We start from the raw sequence: 13,774 nt of genomic DNA, 5'->3' as shown, positions 1-13,774 counted from the left end.
AGACACACAGTATGAGAACGCTTACCTAGGCCCAGTCCAGGGGTGGGGGTTCGGGGGTGGCTCAATTACCAGATGTTTTCGAAAAAGCCTGAAATTTTATTTTCACTTTAAAAAAAAAAAAATTTTTGTTTTATGACAAATTTGAAGCATCATTTTTTTAAACGGAATTTTGACAGAAGTTACGCAATACCGGAGTCCAACAGAGAGGCAGCAGCTGCGTGAACTAGCCTACATATAGCCTGGCTGAGCCTCCCCTGAAGAAGAAGCGCTTTAGCAGCCCGCATGCTAGACCTACCCGAGCCGGTCACATGGAAAGACAGGTGTAAACATGGATTTGAGGAAGGTCCTTCGACAAAAAGTACCGCAACGGAATGACAACCACACCAGCTGTGAGGAAACGGGTGATGATTCAGGTTTGTGAATCTAATTTGAAAAGTGTTTGACGTTACTCTGCTGCTTTGCTAAATGCTAGCTTACCATCAGATAACGGTTCTGAGGAAGTGAATGGGAAGGTTACATGGGGAGAATCCAAAAAGCTTGGATAATAATCATCAAATGAATATCAGAGAGGCTGATGCTTTCTGGATGACTAAGCAACAAGTAAAATAGTACTTCACATATATATTTATATAGGTATATATTTATAAATGTTTCACTCACCTGGTCTGGAACAAACATCTTCTTAAATCCTGAATCACAGGCTATATCCTGTTCAGCTATTTACACGTTTTTTTTGTTTTTGTGTTTGTTTTTTTTTTTTTTTTTTTTAAATAATTTTTTTTACCTTTAGTTAAACTTATTTATTTATCTATTTTATTTTTTAATTTATTTTATTTTTTTATTTTGATCACGTAAACAACAATGTACAAAAAATAAAATAATAAATAAAGCACACATGTATGCATACATACATACATACATACATACACAGTACCTATATAAATAATCATAATCATAAGGAAATAAGTGCACAGTAAAAATGTTTACATGAGCGAAAGGGAGTAGGAAGAAGTATAAACTTATCTAATCCTACCCCTGTAATCTTAACTATTAATATGTTCTAATCAATTTCATAACACAAAACAAAAGGAATATTTATTTCATTCCTTCATTACACTATTAGTCATTTCCTGCCACATTTTAATTGAAATAGCAAGCAAACACCTTGTGTAAATTATTCAATGTACCTCTGGAGAATCGTTTCTTTATGTCTCTTTTTAAACAGAATTATACTTGAAATGTTTTTGATTTCAGTCAGTGCTCAATTTATTCCACAGTTTTACTCCACAAATGGTGATACAGAAACTTTTCTTTGTTGTGCGAGCTCTGCCAACCTTTAGATTTGATTTCTCTCTTAAATCATAGCCTTGTTCTCCGTCATGAAACATTCTCTGGATATTTCTTGGTGGCATATAGTTACTTGTTTTATATAAAATTGTAAACAGTGCACGTTTTTCATTGAGCTCCAGCTTTTATATTTACCTTCTGATGTCTTCCATAGGCAACACTGGGCAGGATGACACAGGCAGACCCTCTGGTGGTGCCAGGATGCTTGCACTAACTGTTTGCTCTGCTGCCATTGGAGGCACCTTCCAGTATGGGTACAACATCTCAATTATCAATGCTCCAACCAGCTACATCCAGAGCTTCATCAACGATACATACATGAAGCGCTGGGGCACTGGCTTGGAAACCTCTCAGGTGACACTGGTGTGGACTCTGATAGTATCTGCTTTCTCACTTGGGGGTTTGGTTGGTGCCTTGTTAGCAGGACCTCTAGCAGTCCACGTTGGAAGGAGGAACTCTCTGCTTTTGAACAACGGCTTCTTATTCACTGGTGCTTTACTTGTGTTAACCTGCAGGATGGCTGAATCATTTGAGATGATCATCTGTGCCCGTTTCCTGGTGGGGGTAAACTCAGGAATCAGTATGAATGTTCAACCCATGTACTTCGGGGAGAGTGCCCCAAAACATCTCAGAGGAGCAGTGGCTTTTTCATCCGCTGTTTTCACTGCGTTTGGGATCTTCTTGGGCCAGGTTGTGGGGCTTACTGGTGTGCTTGGTGCAGAGCCTCTTTGGCCCTACTTGCTGGCGAGTAATGCTTTGCCAGGGGTGATCCAGCTTCTTACCCTACCCTGGTTCCCTGAGAGTCCTAGATACCTTCTCATTGACCGTGGAGACAGGGAAGCATGTGTTAAGGCACTTGAAAGACTTCGTGGTGGGGAGGTTCCTGTCTTGGAGATGGATGAGTTGCTTCAGGAGCAGACGCTGCAAAAATCCACGGCCTTAAACTCTGGATCTGATGCTTCCACAAAAACACCCTGGTCTCTTTTTAAGAGTCCAGACCTGCGATGGCAGCTCAGAACAGTCATGGCTGCTAGTAGTGCTATGATGCTCTGTGGTAATGACTCTATTTATTTTTATGCCTCGTACATTTTCCTCGAAGCAGGGATCTCTCCAGAAAAAGTTCAGTATGTCACTATTGGAACAGGAGCATCAGAGTTTACCGCCTCCATCCTGAGTAACTTGTTGATTGAACGTGTTGGTCGTAGGTACCTAATTATTGGTGGGTACTGTCTAATGTCTTTCTGGTCTGTTGTTTTTACTGTAGCTCTCAGCCTACAGAGCCTTGGCGTGGCTGGGATGCCCTACCTCAGCATGGTATGTGTATTTGCTTACATCCTCAGCTTTGGCATGGGCCCTGCCGGGGTGACGGGGATCTTACCAGCAGAAATCTTTGATCAGGGAGCTCGACCGGCAGCGTACATGGTTGCTGGCTCCTTTATGTGGATCAGCCTGTTCTTGGTGGGGATGCTGTTTCCCTTCATTGTTAAAGGCCTGGGGAACTTTTGCTTTCTGCCGTTCTTGGCTGTTTGTTTGGTCGCTGCTGGATTTTTAGGGTTTACTTTACCAGAGACTAAAGGGAAGACACTGGCTGAGATTACTGAAGAGTATGATAGAAAGAATGCACCAAGGGGGGCAAGACAAGGCATACTAAAAGATGAAACCATAAAAAACCACTACAATCTGGGCAAAGTCTGCTCCTTTACTTCTCTCACAGAAAATCCTCAACACAACCCTGACAACAACCCTGACCACGACCCTGACCACAACCCTGACAAAAACCCTGACCACAACTCTGACCATGACCCTGACCACAACCCTGACCATAAGAATGTGGACTGAAGTTTGATATCAATTAATGTAAATGAAAGTGGAATAGGTTGGTCCTTTCTTTGTGACCTCTTTTTTAAGGGATGGAAATATGTTAAGTTGAAAAACTTTAAGATTTTATTATTTAAAAAAATATTTATTACCACGTTAACACACAGAAGTGCAGAAAATGGGTATTGTTGAGTATCGCCAGGTACCTCTTAAATGTAAAAGGTACCAATCCCTGCTATTGATGCGTTTCCAGCATCAGACTGACTATGCTGATAGACTCATATATGCTGGTCACAGAGTTATTTATCTTGATGTCCTATTTATTAAAGATGGATCAGTTTGCAATGGCTGATCATTTTATTTAAGAAAATGTTAAAGTTGATCTAATGCAAGAAACACTTAGCCTCTTTTTGTAAAGTCTCATATTTTGCTTTTAACTTCAAGTTGGTCAACCAAAAAGGCATCTATTATTACCTCTGTTAATAGATTCAACATCCTCTTTACTACTATGGGGTAAAGTCCAAAAATATCTAATGTGTCCTCCGTTTTAGTTATCTTCAATCTAATGGTACTAAAATGTTATCTTAAGTTATGTTTTGTTAAGAGACAATCTTGAATTTTATTGTTAAGAGTAAGAGGCTGCTCACTTTTATGTGGATGAACTACTGTTAGTAAGATAGTAACGCAGTGTAAACTGCATTTCCCAAAGATCTGTACCTATCCCAGCTCAAAATTTGACAGACTGTGGTAATCCACCTTTAATTAATTCCACCCTCCTTTCATTCCAGGAACTCTGTTTAATCAGTAACGCACACATGATTAAATGTACTTTTATCAGTTAAAGATCCTTGGTCAAAGCCTTCACTGTTTAACCCTCCCATTGCTTATTTTGCTAACAGCTTTTTTTTAAACTACATTTGCCAGAGTGTTGATGAAAGCCTTAACCATTATACATATTAGTATTGGAAAGACTTTATTGTGCCAAGAGAGGGTTAATGAAACACAGCTGTGCAATAAAGAAATAAAGACGCTGCTAAGTAAAGTAGGTTTGGAAGCTTATTGTAGCATTTAATAACCAAAGTCTGTATCAGACATGATTTATATCTGTTTATTATTGCAGCTACATTTATGGGAAGCCATGCTGTAGCCTGAGGAACCTTCAGCTTTATTGTACCATGGTAAACATTTATTACTGGAAAAATACATCAAGCTAGTTTTTTCATTTAATGTGACATCTGCATCCAGGTTCACTTTTTTAAAACAGTTATATAGACTGATTCATCGGTCAGGCTGAATAGTCTGGACTGTTTGTCACATTTTGAAGCACCTTGCATCAGCCATTACCTTTGCTCAGGCGGCAGAGGTAAAATAAATTAACTACAGAAGACAATGTGTGCAAATGGTGTAGGCAGCCTCACCTGAGTTGCTGCTGTTGAGCAAACTTAGTGTTCCATGAAATGATCAGTTGTTCTCATTCTTAATGGCAGCTTATTAAATCTAAAACAGCTACTTGCCAGTCTTGGATGTAGAATGTTATACTACAGCATAATAAATAGAATATTTTTACATCATTATTTATTACAATAAACATCATTTAAAGCATAACACAGGCTAACATAGAAGTGTACTTGATTTTACTGTGCATAGACTTGAGGATGGCTTTATTATAGACATGCACCGATCGATCGGTGCCGATTTCCTTAATTTTGGGGGATTGGTGATCAGCCTATCCTTACATATGAAACTGATTTTATATACCTCTGGGAAGGTCTGACAGCCAGCCATTGTTGTTTTGCTCTGAGACCTAAAACCAGGACACTTTATTGGTTGTTTAAGTTAAAAAATAAAGACTGTGTTGTTCAGTGATAGATATATGCTGTCAGTTAAAAAAAATAAAATCGGTATTGGCCCAAATCGGTATCGGCAGGTCAGGCTCAGAAAGTTGTGATCGGTGCACCCCTACTCTATTAAAAAGATGCATTTTATTAAATGCAACAAAAACTATAACAAGAAATCAGCTTTATACGCTGACCATTGGTCAACGTCCTTTATAAAAATACGAGACTGGTCAATCACTAGCTTTGCTACGTAATCTCATGACAATCTAGTGTTCTTTTGACATGTCCAACCTAGTGATCAATGGTTGGGTATTTTCTGGCATTCTTTGATATAAGGAGTGTCCCCTCTTTAAACTATAGCAATGGTTTTAATGGTTCACTTAAACCTTAAAAGAAGACTGAGTCTTTATTTTTCCTACATCACCATTGTTTATCAGTTAAACACCCACTCAGTGTTTTTTTGCCTACTGTTAATAACACCAGCATGATTTCATCTCCCCATCTGTTTTGTCTCCAAACTAATGTGCTTGATATTATATAAAATGTACCTCTGCAAAACAACCACATGATGTCACCACTGTGCCAGGCTCTCTTTTCTGTGTAGAGACATAACTGTGCAGAGGGATCATCAGCACTGACTGGCTGTGTCCTGTACTACTGATTTTAGTTTGACATATTTTAATGGAATGGACATTTGGTCAGGCACTAGTTTGTCAATGTGTGACCTCTGTGACAGGATACAGTGCCTTCCTTTCCATCAGAAACAGGCACTGCGGATGAAAAAAAGAGTGAATAATCCTAAACTGTAACTGTAAACTGTAGTCCTGGGTCCCCATGCTTTAGAAAGGGACTCAAGAAAATGCTGTTGCCAAAATGTAGCGAGCTTGCTTTGACAGAAGTAATCAACACAATCACTTTCTCACTGTGTCGACGTCATAAAAAAAAAAAAGGCGTTAACTGCAAAACTTAAAATGTCTTCTGCAAGGGTGATGTGTTTGTGCAACTTCGAATTGTTTCCAGGTCTTTATAGACTAGTTATATCACCAGTGTAATACATAAATCAAATATCATCTGTCATGTGATAAATCATAAATTCTGTGTATTGTCTGCACTATAACATCAAATTTGTTTCCTGTCCATATTCTTGCTTGATTTTATGCCAAACATTTGTTGCTGCAAAGGGAATGATGCATCCTTGTTGTATGAAGCTGACTTTCAGAAGCATGCTCAGACAATCCCTGTACCTTGCTGTATAATCCTCAGGCTTTATTTTATGTAATGAATTTCTATTTTGCACATTGAAGTTATTTATTTTGTGATATTTTTTTTTACAATGATAGCTCAAAGTGTATCCAAATACAAATAAATAAATACAACCAACCCACACCATTGTCTCTTTTTTAATCTGACTTTTTCGATTGATCCAATGGTTTTAATTAAAGTGAGTCATGTTGCTTTGGCTGCCTTCTCTTTGAGCACTTTACTTCTACCCACTCCTTTTAAAACTGTTAACATAGTTTGATTTAGAAATCAACTTCTCACTCTAAGTTCAGTGTATGGTTCAAGTGTGCTGCCATGAAATATATTTATGTTATTTTGACATGGGCAGTGCGTCTTTGCAATTGGCAGGTGAAGACAAACTTTTTCATTGACACATTTCTGTTCTTTTTTTGTATGTAACTGTCAAAACAATGGATCGTTAAAGCCTGAGCTGTTACAATTAGAGCAACTCAATGTTTCTTTTGTCTTTCAAATAACATTCAAAACCAACTGGCTTTTGAAAGGTCCTACATTATGCAAAAATCACTTTATTAAGTCTTTTAGTGAAATTTGAGGTTTTTTTTGGCTTTCCTCCCAGCCCACAAAATGTGATATTTAATGACAGAACCTGTAGTTAGTAGTGCTTGTGAATGTAAAATCCTCACCTAAAACGAGCTGTTTGGATTTTGGGGATTTGCCGAAGCCAACGATTCCCTTTTTTGACCAATCAGGAGCAAGTCTGACCTGATTGGTCCACAAGAGCAGATACCCCGAAACCTCTTCTACCTTGCCCACTCCCCGGGGAAGAGAAGGCCAAAGTTGAAGAGCCATCACTGCTTTGTTTTTGGCTGTAAACAGCCACATAGTTCCATGCACAAGCTTCCCATCTCTGAAGAAGACAAGACTAAGTGGCTAGAGTTCATTTATCAAGGAAATGTGCCAGCTACACTCAGTAAAACTGTGCATGTGTGTGCTAGTCACTTCACGGCCGACTGCTTTTCCAACTTTGGACAGTACAACAGAGGACTAGCGAATAGACTGGTCCTGAATCCAGGCACATTACCAACCATCCGCCAACAAACCTCGGACCCTGGGAAAGTGAGTATTTTAAATGCTGTGGAGCAGATGTAAGAGCTTTTCCTCAGTGTCCCCCCTGTCTCTGTGTTAGCTTCAGGATGCTAACTTTAGCTGCGGTTAGCCTGTTGTTGTAGCCTGTAATGTTACGGTAAACAAGCTTTGCTGTTTTCTAAACATTGTGCACTCGGAGCTCGTGGCGCCGCTCTCAGTGACACGGAAGAGCGGGGCGGTATCAGCGGTGGCTCATTTACATATGAAGGTCACGCCCACTAAATCAGAGCGTTCTGAACAGAGGGGCAATGAGAGCCTGGAAACAATGCTGCTGTGCTTGATTTATTGGCTTTTTGGACCAAAACATGTTACTACCATTTCATGAAGACATCAATTATCCATATTAAACTGCAGAAAAGCAGCAGAATACGGGACCTTTAAAAAGGCAAACATAACTAAAGCTTATCACACTGTTTGGAGCTTGGAAGTTGAAGTAGGTCTTTTTATCTGGACTAGATGGGAATTTAAGAAGATTAGCTCTGATTCACATTCTGTTAGGAGGACCACTGTAAATAGAAATAGTAAATGTAAAAAAATATTAATAAAGTTTATTTTTATTTGCATGCTTGGCCTGCAGATTTTTTAAGCAAACTATTCTGCCTCATACTTAAAGAAATCCCACTGAAAAATATTTGATTTGAGGGATGCTGTTTCCGTAAGGTTTAATGGCTATGCAGACTTTCCTATTCAACAGGTTGCTGGTTAGAACCATCACACTCTGTGGTTAGAATAGAAAAGCATAGTCGCAACAAGGTTTGTCACAGGCGAGCTTGAGGTCCTTTATTATCTCTGTTCTATCTCTTTTCTCCAACTCAGGCAGGGATACAGGTTAGGCAGAGTGACAAGGAAAATGGGGGATACTTTTATTGATAATTTTCTGAGTAATGTTTCTATTAACAGCTGAAAACAATGAGTGTGTGGCACTGTGAAACACCCTAATTTTGTGGTTTTAGGGCATGATAGTTTTGCAAAAGGAGATTAGTGCAACTATTTCTGCTCCACCCTACATATTGAATGTAGTCTGGTAGCATTTACATCTTAACTTATGAAATAATCTTTGTATAGCCAGTATCTCTACTGTGTCAGAGAGCTGGACACTTGTCATGTACTTAGACAGAGGCTGCAGCAGAATCATTTCTGTATGTTTGAAAGGAGTGGATTTCACATGAGTGGCATAACTGTAATGTTATAATACTGTGTTGTCCATAACTTGTGATTTAATTGTTGTTAACAGATGAAACTGCTGTTAAAGATGCTGTGAGGAGGATCTGTTTTTGTTGGACTGCCTCACCCCCTTCTGGCCTGGAGTCTCACACAACACACTGTTGTGAAGATGTGACTTCTAACAAGGCGTGTGTTTGTGGTGGAAGAACTTTTCCTTGTTCAAGACAACTTCTTGCTGGATACAAAAAAAGGAGGTAAGGTATTTATCAGTTCAGTTATGTAGCGCTACGGCTTAGAATGTGACAACAAGCAAATGTAAGTTTGTACTGTATGCCAGTAGCCGGCTTTATGTAGCATCTGGTGCTACGACATATCCGTAAGTAAACAAGCTAGCTGTCAGTTTGTACAGTAGTTTCATAGCTGGCTATATGTAGCACTACTGACAGCCTGATACTGTGAGACGTGTCTGTAATGTGTAACATTAGTGAATCATGGTTATGTCCTTCCTATCATCTACCAAGCAGCGCTAACGTAACCTCACTCTTCATTTTATTGATAGACTCAAACAACGACTTAGCCCTTTTAGCCTTTAGCTTGTGCACTATCACTCTCCTGTTTAGCTTCTTCTGTTCTTCTGTTCTCTTTCTATCATACAGTCCAGCTCCTGTGTCCACCATCACTACAAAATTAATCCAAGAAATTGTTTTCAGCAGAGAAAAACACATCTCTCTTCTCACTTCTAAACTTTGACAGCTGGCAGCATAGCATTTTGAAATAATCACTAATTAATTAATTAATTAATTAATTAATTAATTAATTAATCTAGAAGGGAGACTTTTTTCAAAGATCACTTTGAAACTCCCCACAGCCTCTTAATATTCTGGGGGTTTTAGTTGCACCTATATCACATGGTAATACCAGAGTTAGTTAGTTATACCTAAAACTATGCATGTAAAACAAGCATAAAATGCACTGTAACATTCTTTAGCCTGGAGAGGAGTGATGAAGAGCTCCTCCATTGGTAGAGAAAACAGGGATAACTCCAGCTCTATTGTTAAGCTACAATTTCTGTTTCTTCTTCCATGAAAAATATTAACTTGCTAGCCAAAGTGTCCTTGATGTTATTGATATTTTCAAAGAACCACAGCTCACTCTCATACACCACTTTGTTGTATTGCTATTGTAACTATCAAACCTTGTGGAAAAAAAAGTTCTTTTGTGTCTTTTGATGTTGACCCTGTTGTACATGAAGCCATTTTTAGGCTAATTTCTGGTACTCCAAGGCTGCTTGTTGCTTAGGTGATAGGAGAGGTAAGCATTAGAGGGGTTGATTTTAGACTGTGGAGACCAAGCTCATAAACAATGATCTATCAGTGTGACACACTGCCCATACACCCTTATAATCAGGAAGCTGTCAGCCTGCAAGAGAGAACTGGATCTCATTTGAAGGACAGAGCAGAGGAACACAGAAGGGAGTCTATCAGGATCACAAGAAGAAAAATGAGAAGGGAAACGTATCAGGCAGACATGTTTTAGTGAATCATAGAAGGATATAAAAGGAGGTGTGGTGGGGGAGAGGAGACAGAACATAGGCATGCACCGCAGGATCCATGGTAACCTTCCTTGTCCAGCTTATTCCACAGCTCCTTAAAACAGAAAAGGAACAGATGGTCTAGTTGAGAAAATATTTGTCACATGCAGGCGGTTGTTTTTCTGAAATTCTTTCTTACGTCAACTCTCATCTAAACTGAGAGGAAGGCCTGTGGCTATGGTCTTATTCAACAGCTTGGAAGTTTTATAAATAAAAAATCCTGTCACTGCAGAGAAACATGGACAGAAAAGAGTAAGACGGTGAGCAATCTGATGCTCCAGTAAGACTTTGATGCCAACAAGTATTTTGAAAATAATAGAGAGGGCTTATACGTACTTGAATCATAATGACAGTTGAATCTTGAAGGAGTGTTAAGAGACACTTCTGCCTGATGAAAAATGAAATAAAGTTAGAAGCGTATTAGGCACATTAGAATAACTGCAGAAAGGAGAGTAGGAGAGTAATCTTCCGAGATTAAACTCTCAAATTTCTGGGAAAGAAAGCCTCTGATTAGTGAGTTTGTAGCCAGTTTTTCAAAAATTTGTGTAACTTCTTATCTTTAATTTATTGGTTCATTGAAATTCCCTTTAGAGATAGAGGTTTAGTACTGCACATGGGGAACCTGGTTTCAAAACCAAGTTAAATCCAACTTTCACAGATACTAATAAAAACTACAATAACAACCGTATGAGATCCACAAACAACTTTGCCTTGATTATTTTTGTTTGTTAATGGTGTGTATCTGTTTTCTCTGAGAGACAGATGTCTGCACAGTTTAAGCACCATGGACAGCAGATTGCCTGCCATTTTTCACATTCAGAAATCAGTGGTCCACAACCTCCAGCCTTAATTATTAAAGCCCAAACTTAAATTATAAAAATTCAGCTCATTCAGCATCCACCTGAGTCCTGAAGGTTGAATCAAGCTTTTTTGATGTGGTGTAAACCAACAAATACAAGGGTCTAAGGGTAAATCTTGAAGCTCTAAGAAATAGATAGATAGATAGATAGATAGATAGATAGATAGATAGATAGATAGATAGATAGATAGATGGATAGATAGATAGATAGATAGATAGATAGATGGATAGATAGATAGATAGCAAGACCTTGTTGTCCCACTTGGGACTGCTGCCAGAATAAAGGAACTTCTGAGTTGTTCAGTAGAGCACTAAAAGAAGTTCTCAGCTTGTTAAAAGTACTATGAAGAGGATGGTCTTCAAGTAACAGCACATTTTTCAGTTTAGCCCCAATCCTCTAGTTTTAAGCCGCGTTTCGACCGAGTAGTCCAGTTCAGTTCGTCTCGGTAAGGTGCGTATTTTGTGGCGTTTCCACTGACTTATTCCGGGACAGATCCCCAAATAACTGAGACGAGCCGTCCCACTTTTTGGGACCCTTTTGTATGGGTGCCAGACTGAACTGATCTGCTCTTGGAAGGTGGAGCAATAACACTGCAGACTGTTGATCGGTTGGTCGGTAGAATCGTTACTTACCCTGCAACAGCGGCTGCAGTTCTCTAGTTTCTCTGAAACAAAGCTTGACTGCACTTTGTATCAAAAAGCTACACTACATGCCAATTACAGAGAGGACGAAATGCTGGATCTGTGCTCTTTGTTTACTGTGTTGCGTTTTTCTTCTTTGTTGAATTTATTAGCGGGATACACTGTATCGCGCTGCTACGGCGCCACGTCATTGTTTAACAGCTGCAGCTTTGGGCATCCGGCTTACACGCCGCCTGCCACGAGAGGGCACAGTTTGCTGTGGAAACGCAATCGGGCTCAGGCTTGACTGTACCAAACTGAGCCAAACCGTACTGACAGTGTGAACACCTGACAGACAGTGATATTGCCCCCAATGTGAAAATTTGGGGAACACTTGAACAAGAGTGAGGTTACTCTGGAAAAATTGTCACTTGTCCTTTGTCAGGCGCCCATTGTGACCTGCAGCAGGCCAGGGCCCTCAGTCATGAAGGAGGCCCCCTGCAGCATCTCCATTGATGCCCCTGACCAACCTGAAGCTCCATTGGTCTGTTGAAGGAAAAAGCCCCCAGATCGTGATGGCGCCCCCTCCACATTGCCACATCTCTTTGTCTTGCCAGCTACAGTCATACCATCAAGGTTAAAAAAAACTTTTTTCCAATTTTCAATGCCCCTTGGTTGGTTCCCTCTTTCAAAGTCCAAATGGGGAATTTATATGGCGTTAAAGGCGACAAGGCCTTTAAAGAGATTTTGTTCTCACAGCTTTTCTCTCATAGATACCGTCTGACAGTCACTGGCGGCACCAGGAACGGTCTTAATTTCCAGTGTGCCGTATCTTGACAGACAGCAAATTGAATCCTCCTGCTCAATGTTGGGGGAAATCTTTTTGGGTCTGCCACTTGACTGTTTTTGTTCTTTAACCCTCAAGGTCTTTTAAGATCAGCAGTGATGGCGAGTTGAGAGAGACCTTGCTTATACAGCTCAACAATCCAACCACGTTCAAAGAGAGAAATCCACACTTTGCACATATTTTGACTTTTAGAAGGTTGAGGTCTTTAACTTTTGATCTGCTGTTGATCAACCTATTTCCTCTCAATTTTTTTTTTTCAGGAGAGTGAAGTAGAAAGAAAGAGGAAAAATAAAGACATGTAGATAATTTCCTTAGGATTTCCATAATGCAAAACTATTTCTAAATTTTAAGCCTTGGATTTGAGTGATTAAAGAAGATACAACCTCAAATTAGCAGATCTACATTGTGCATGGTAGGTTTTGCTGTCAGAGTTTCAACCGAATAAGAGGATTTTACAAGTTTTTGTTTCTAATGCTTTGAGTGGTTTAATTACTTTAATGGTTTCTTTATATGGCTGTCTATTCATCCAGCAAACACAAGCTGCCACAGTTTTAATTACCAGTTGCAAGCTGTGGAAACCCCAGGACGTCAACAAAATTATGCCTCCTGCTTAATTGAAACATGCGTTTTGTTGTTTCTCTCTTACGCGTTGGACCTTGAGTTAAGTTAAATATATCTTATCTCCACCTGCTCATTACATAACAAAAAAAAAAAAACTGAGGTACAACTGAGCTATTCCTGTTCCCACTCTTACACATCCCTCTCACAACCAGATGCCATCGCTTTTGCTGCCTTTCCCCTTGCTTTGACATCAGCCATGGTTATTTTTAGCTCAGTCCAGGGGGAGCTGGAGAGAGGGAGAGAATGACACAATCCTTTTTAAATGGGTGGATAGGAGGAAGAGGAGGAGGAGGAGGAGGAGGAGGAGGAAGAGGAGAAAACATGGGTGCATTCAGACTGGCTGCTTATTTGAATATTCATTGAGACATCTGTGTTGGAGGAGGAATTGAGATGGAGATAAGCATGTATGCACCGGTGAAAATAATGGCTTCCTCTGCTGAGTGTTTTAGATGATAGGCCTGACTAATAAGTGGAGCATACTAATTAGATGTAACATGAAATATGCCATGGTAGGAGCCATGACAAGAAGTAACAGCAGAAAGGAAATGTATGAAAGAGGATTAAACAGCTGTACTGAAGGTTCTCACTCCACACTATCTTTATACTATTTACAGTTTGTCCTCTATTCTATAAATATCATGTGGCGTTTATAGCTCTAGTAATGTTATGAATAATTTGAT

General features: G+C 39.5%; 1 protein-coding gene across 1 annotated transcript; it reads left to right on the top strand.

The window, feature by feature from the left end:
- The first annotated feature begins 283 nt into the window (after positions 1-283).
- LOC141785659 (solute carrier family 2, facilitated glucose transporter member 11-like) lies at positions 284-6,379 on the top strand. The gene is made up of 2 exons (XM_074664109.1): positions 284-413; positions 1,502-6,379. Exons 1-2 carry the CDS (start codon positions 329-331, stop codon positions 3,184-3,186), a joined length of 1,770 nt encoding a protein of 589 aa, XP_074520210.1. The 5' UTR covers positions 284-328; the 3' UTR covers positions 3,187-6,379.
- The last annotated feature ends 7,395 nt before the right edge of the window (positions 6,380-13,774 follow it).

This window comes from Halichoeres trimaculatus, unplaced genomic scaffold, assembly GCF_033239565.1.
Source record: "Halichoeres trimaculatus isolate MK-OKI-2021-1 unplaced genomic scaffold, fHalTri1.1 fHalTri1_scaffold_23, whole genome shotgun sequence".
NCBI classification, from domain to species: domain Eukaryota; kingdom Metazoa; phylum Chordata; class Actinopteri; order Labriformes; family Labridae; genus Halichoeres; species Halichoeres trimaculatus.
Note: the sequence above shows the minus strand (reverse complement) of the source record. Positions and strands in the feature narration are given on the sequence as shown.

Excerpts from the sequence above, each read along its gene's own strand:
- LOC141785659 (XM_074664109.1), top strand. The coding sequence starts at position 329 with ATGGATTTGAGGAAGGTCCTTCGACAAAAAGTACCGCAACGGAATGAC. Across the intron at positions 414-1,501 it reads GGAAACGGGTGATGATTCAG|GCAACACTGGGCAGGATGAC; the intron begins GTTTGTGAATCT and ends TGTCTTCCATAG.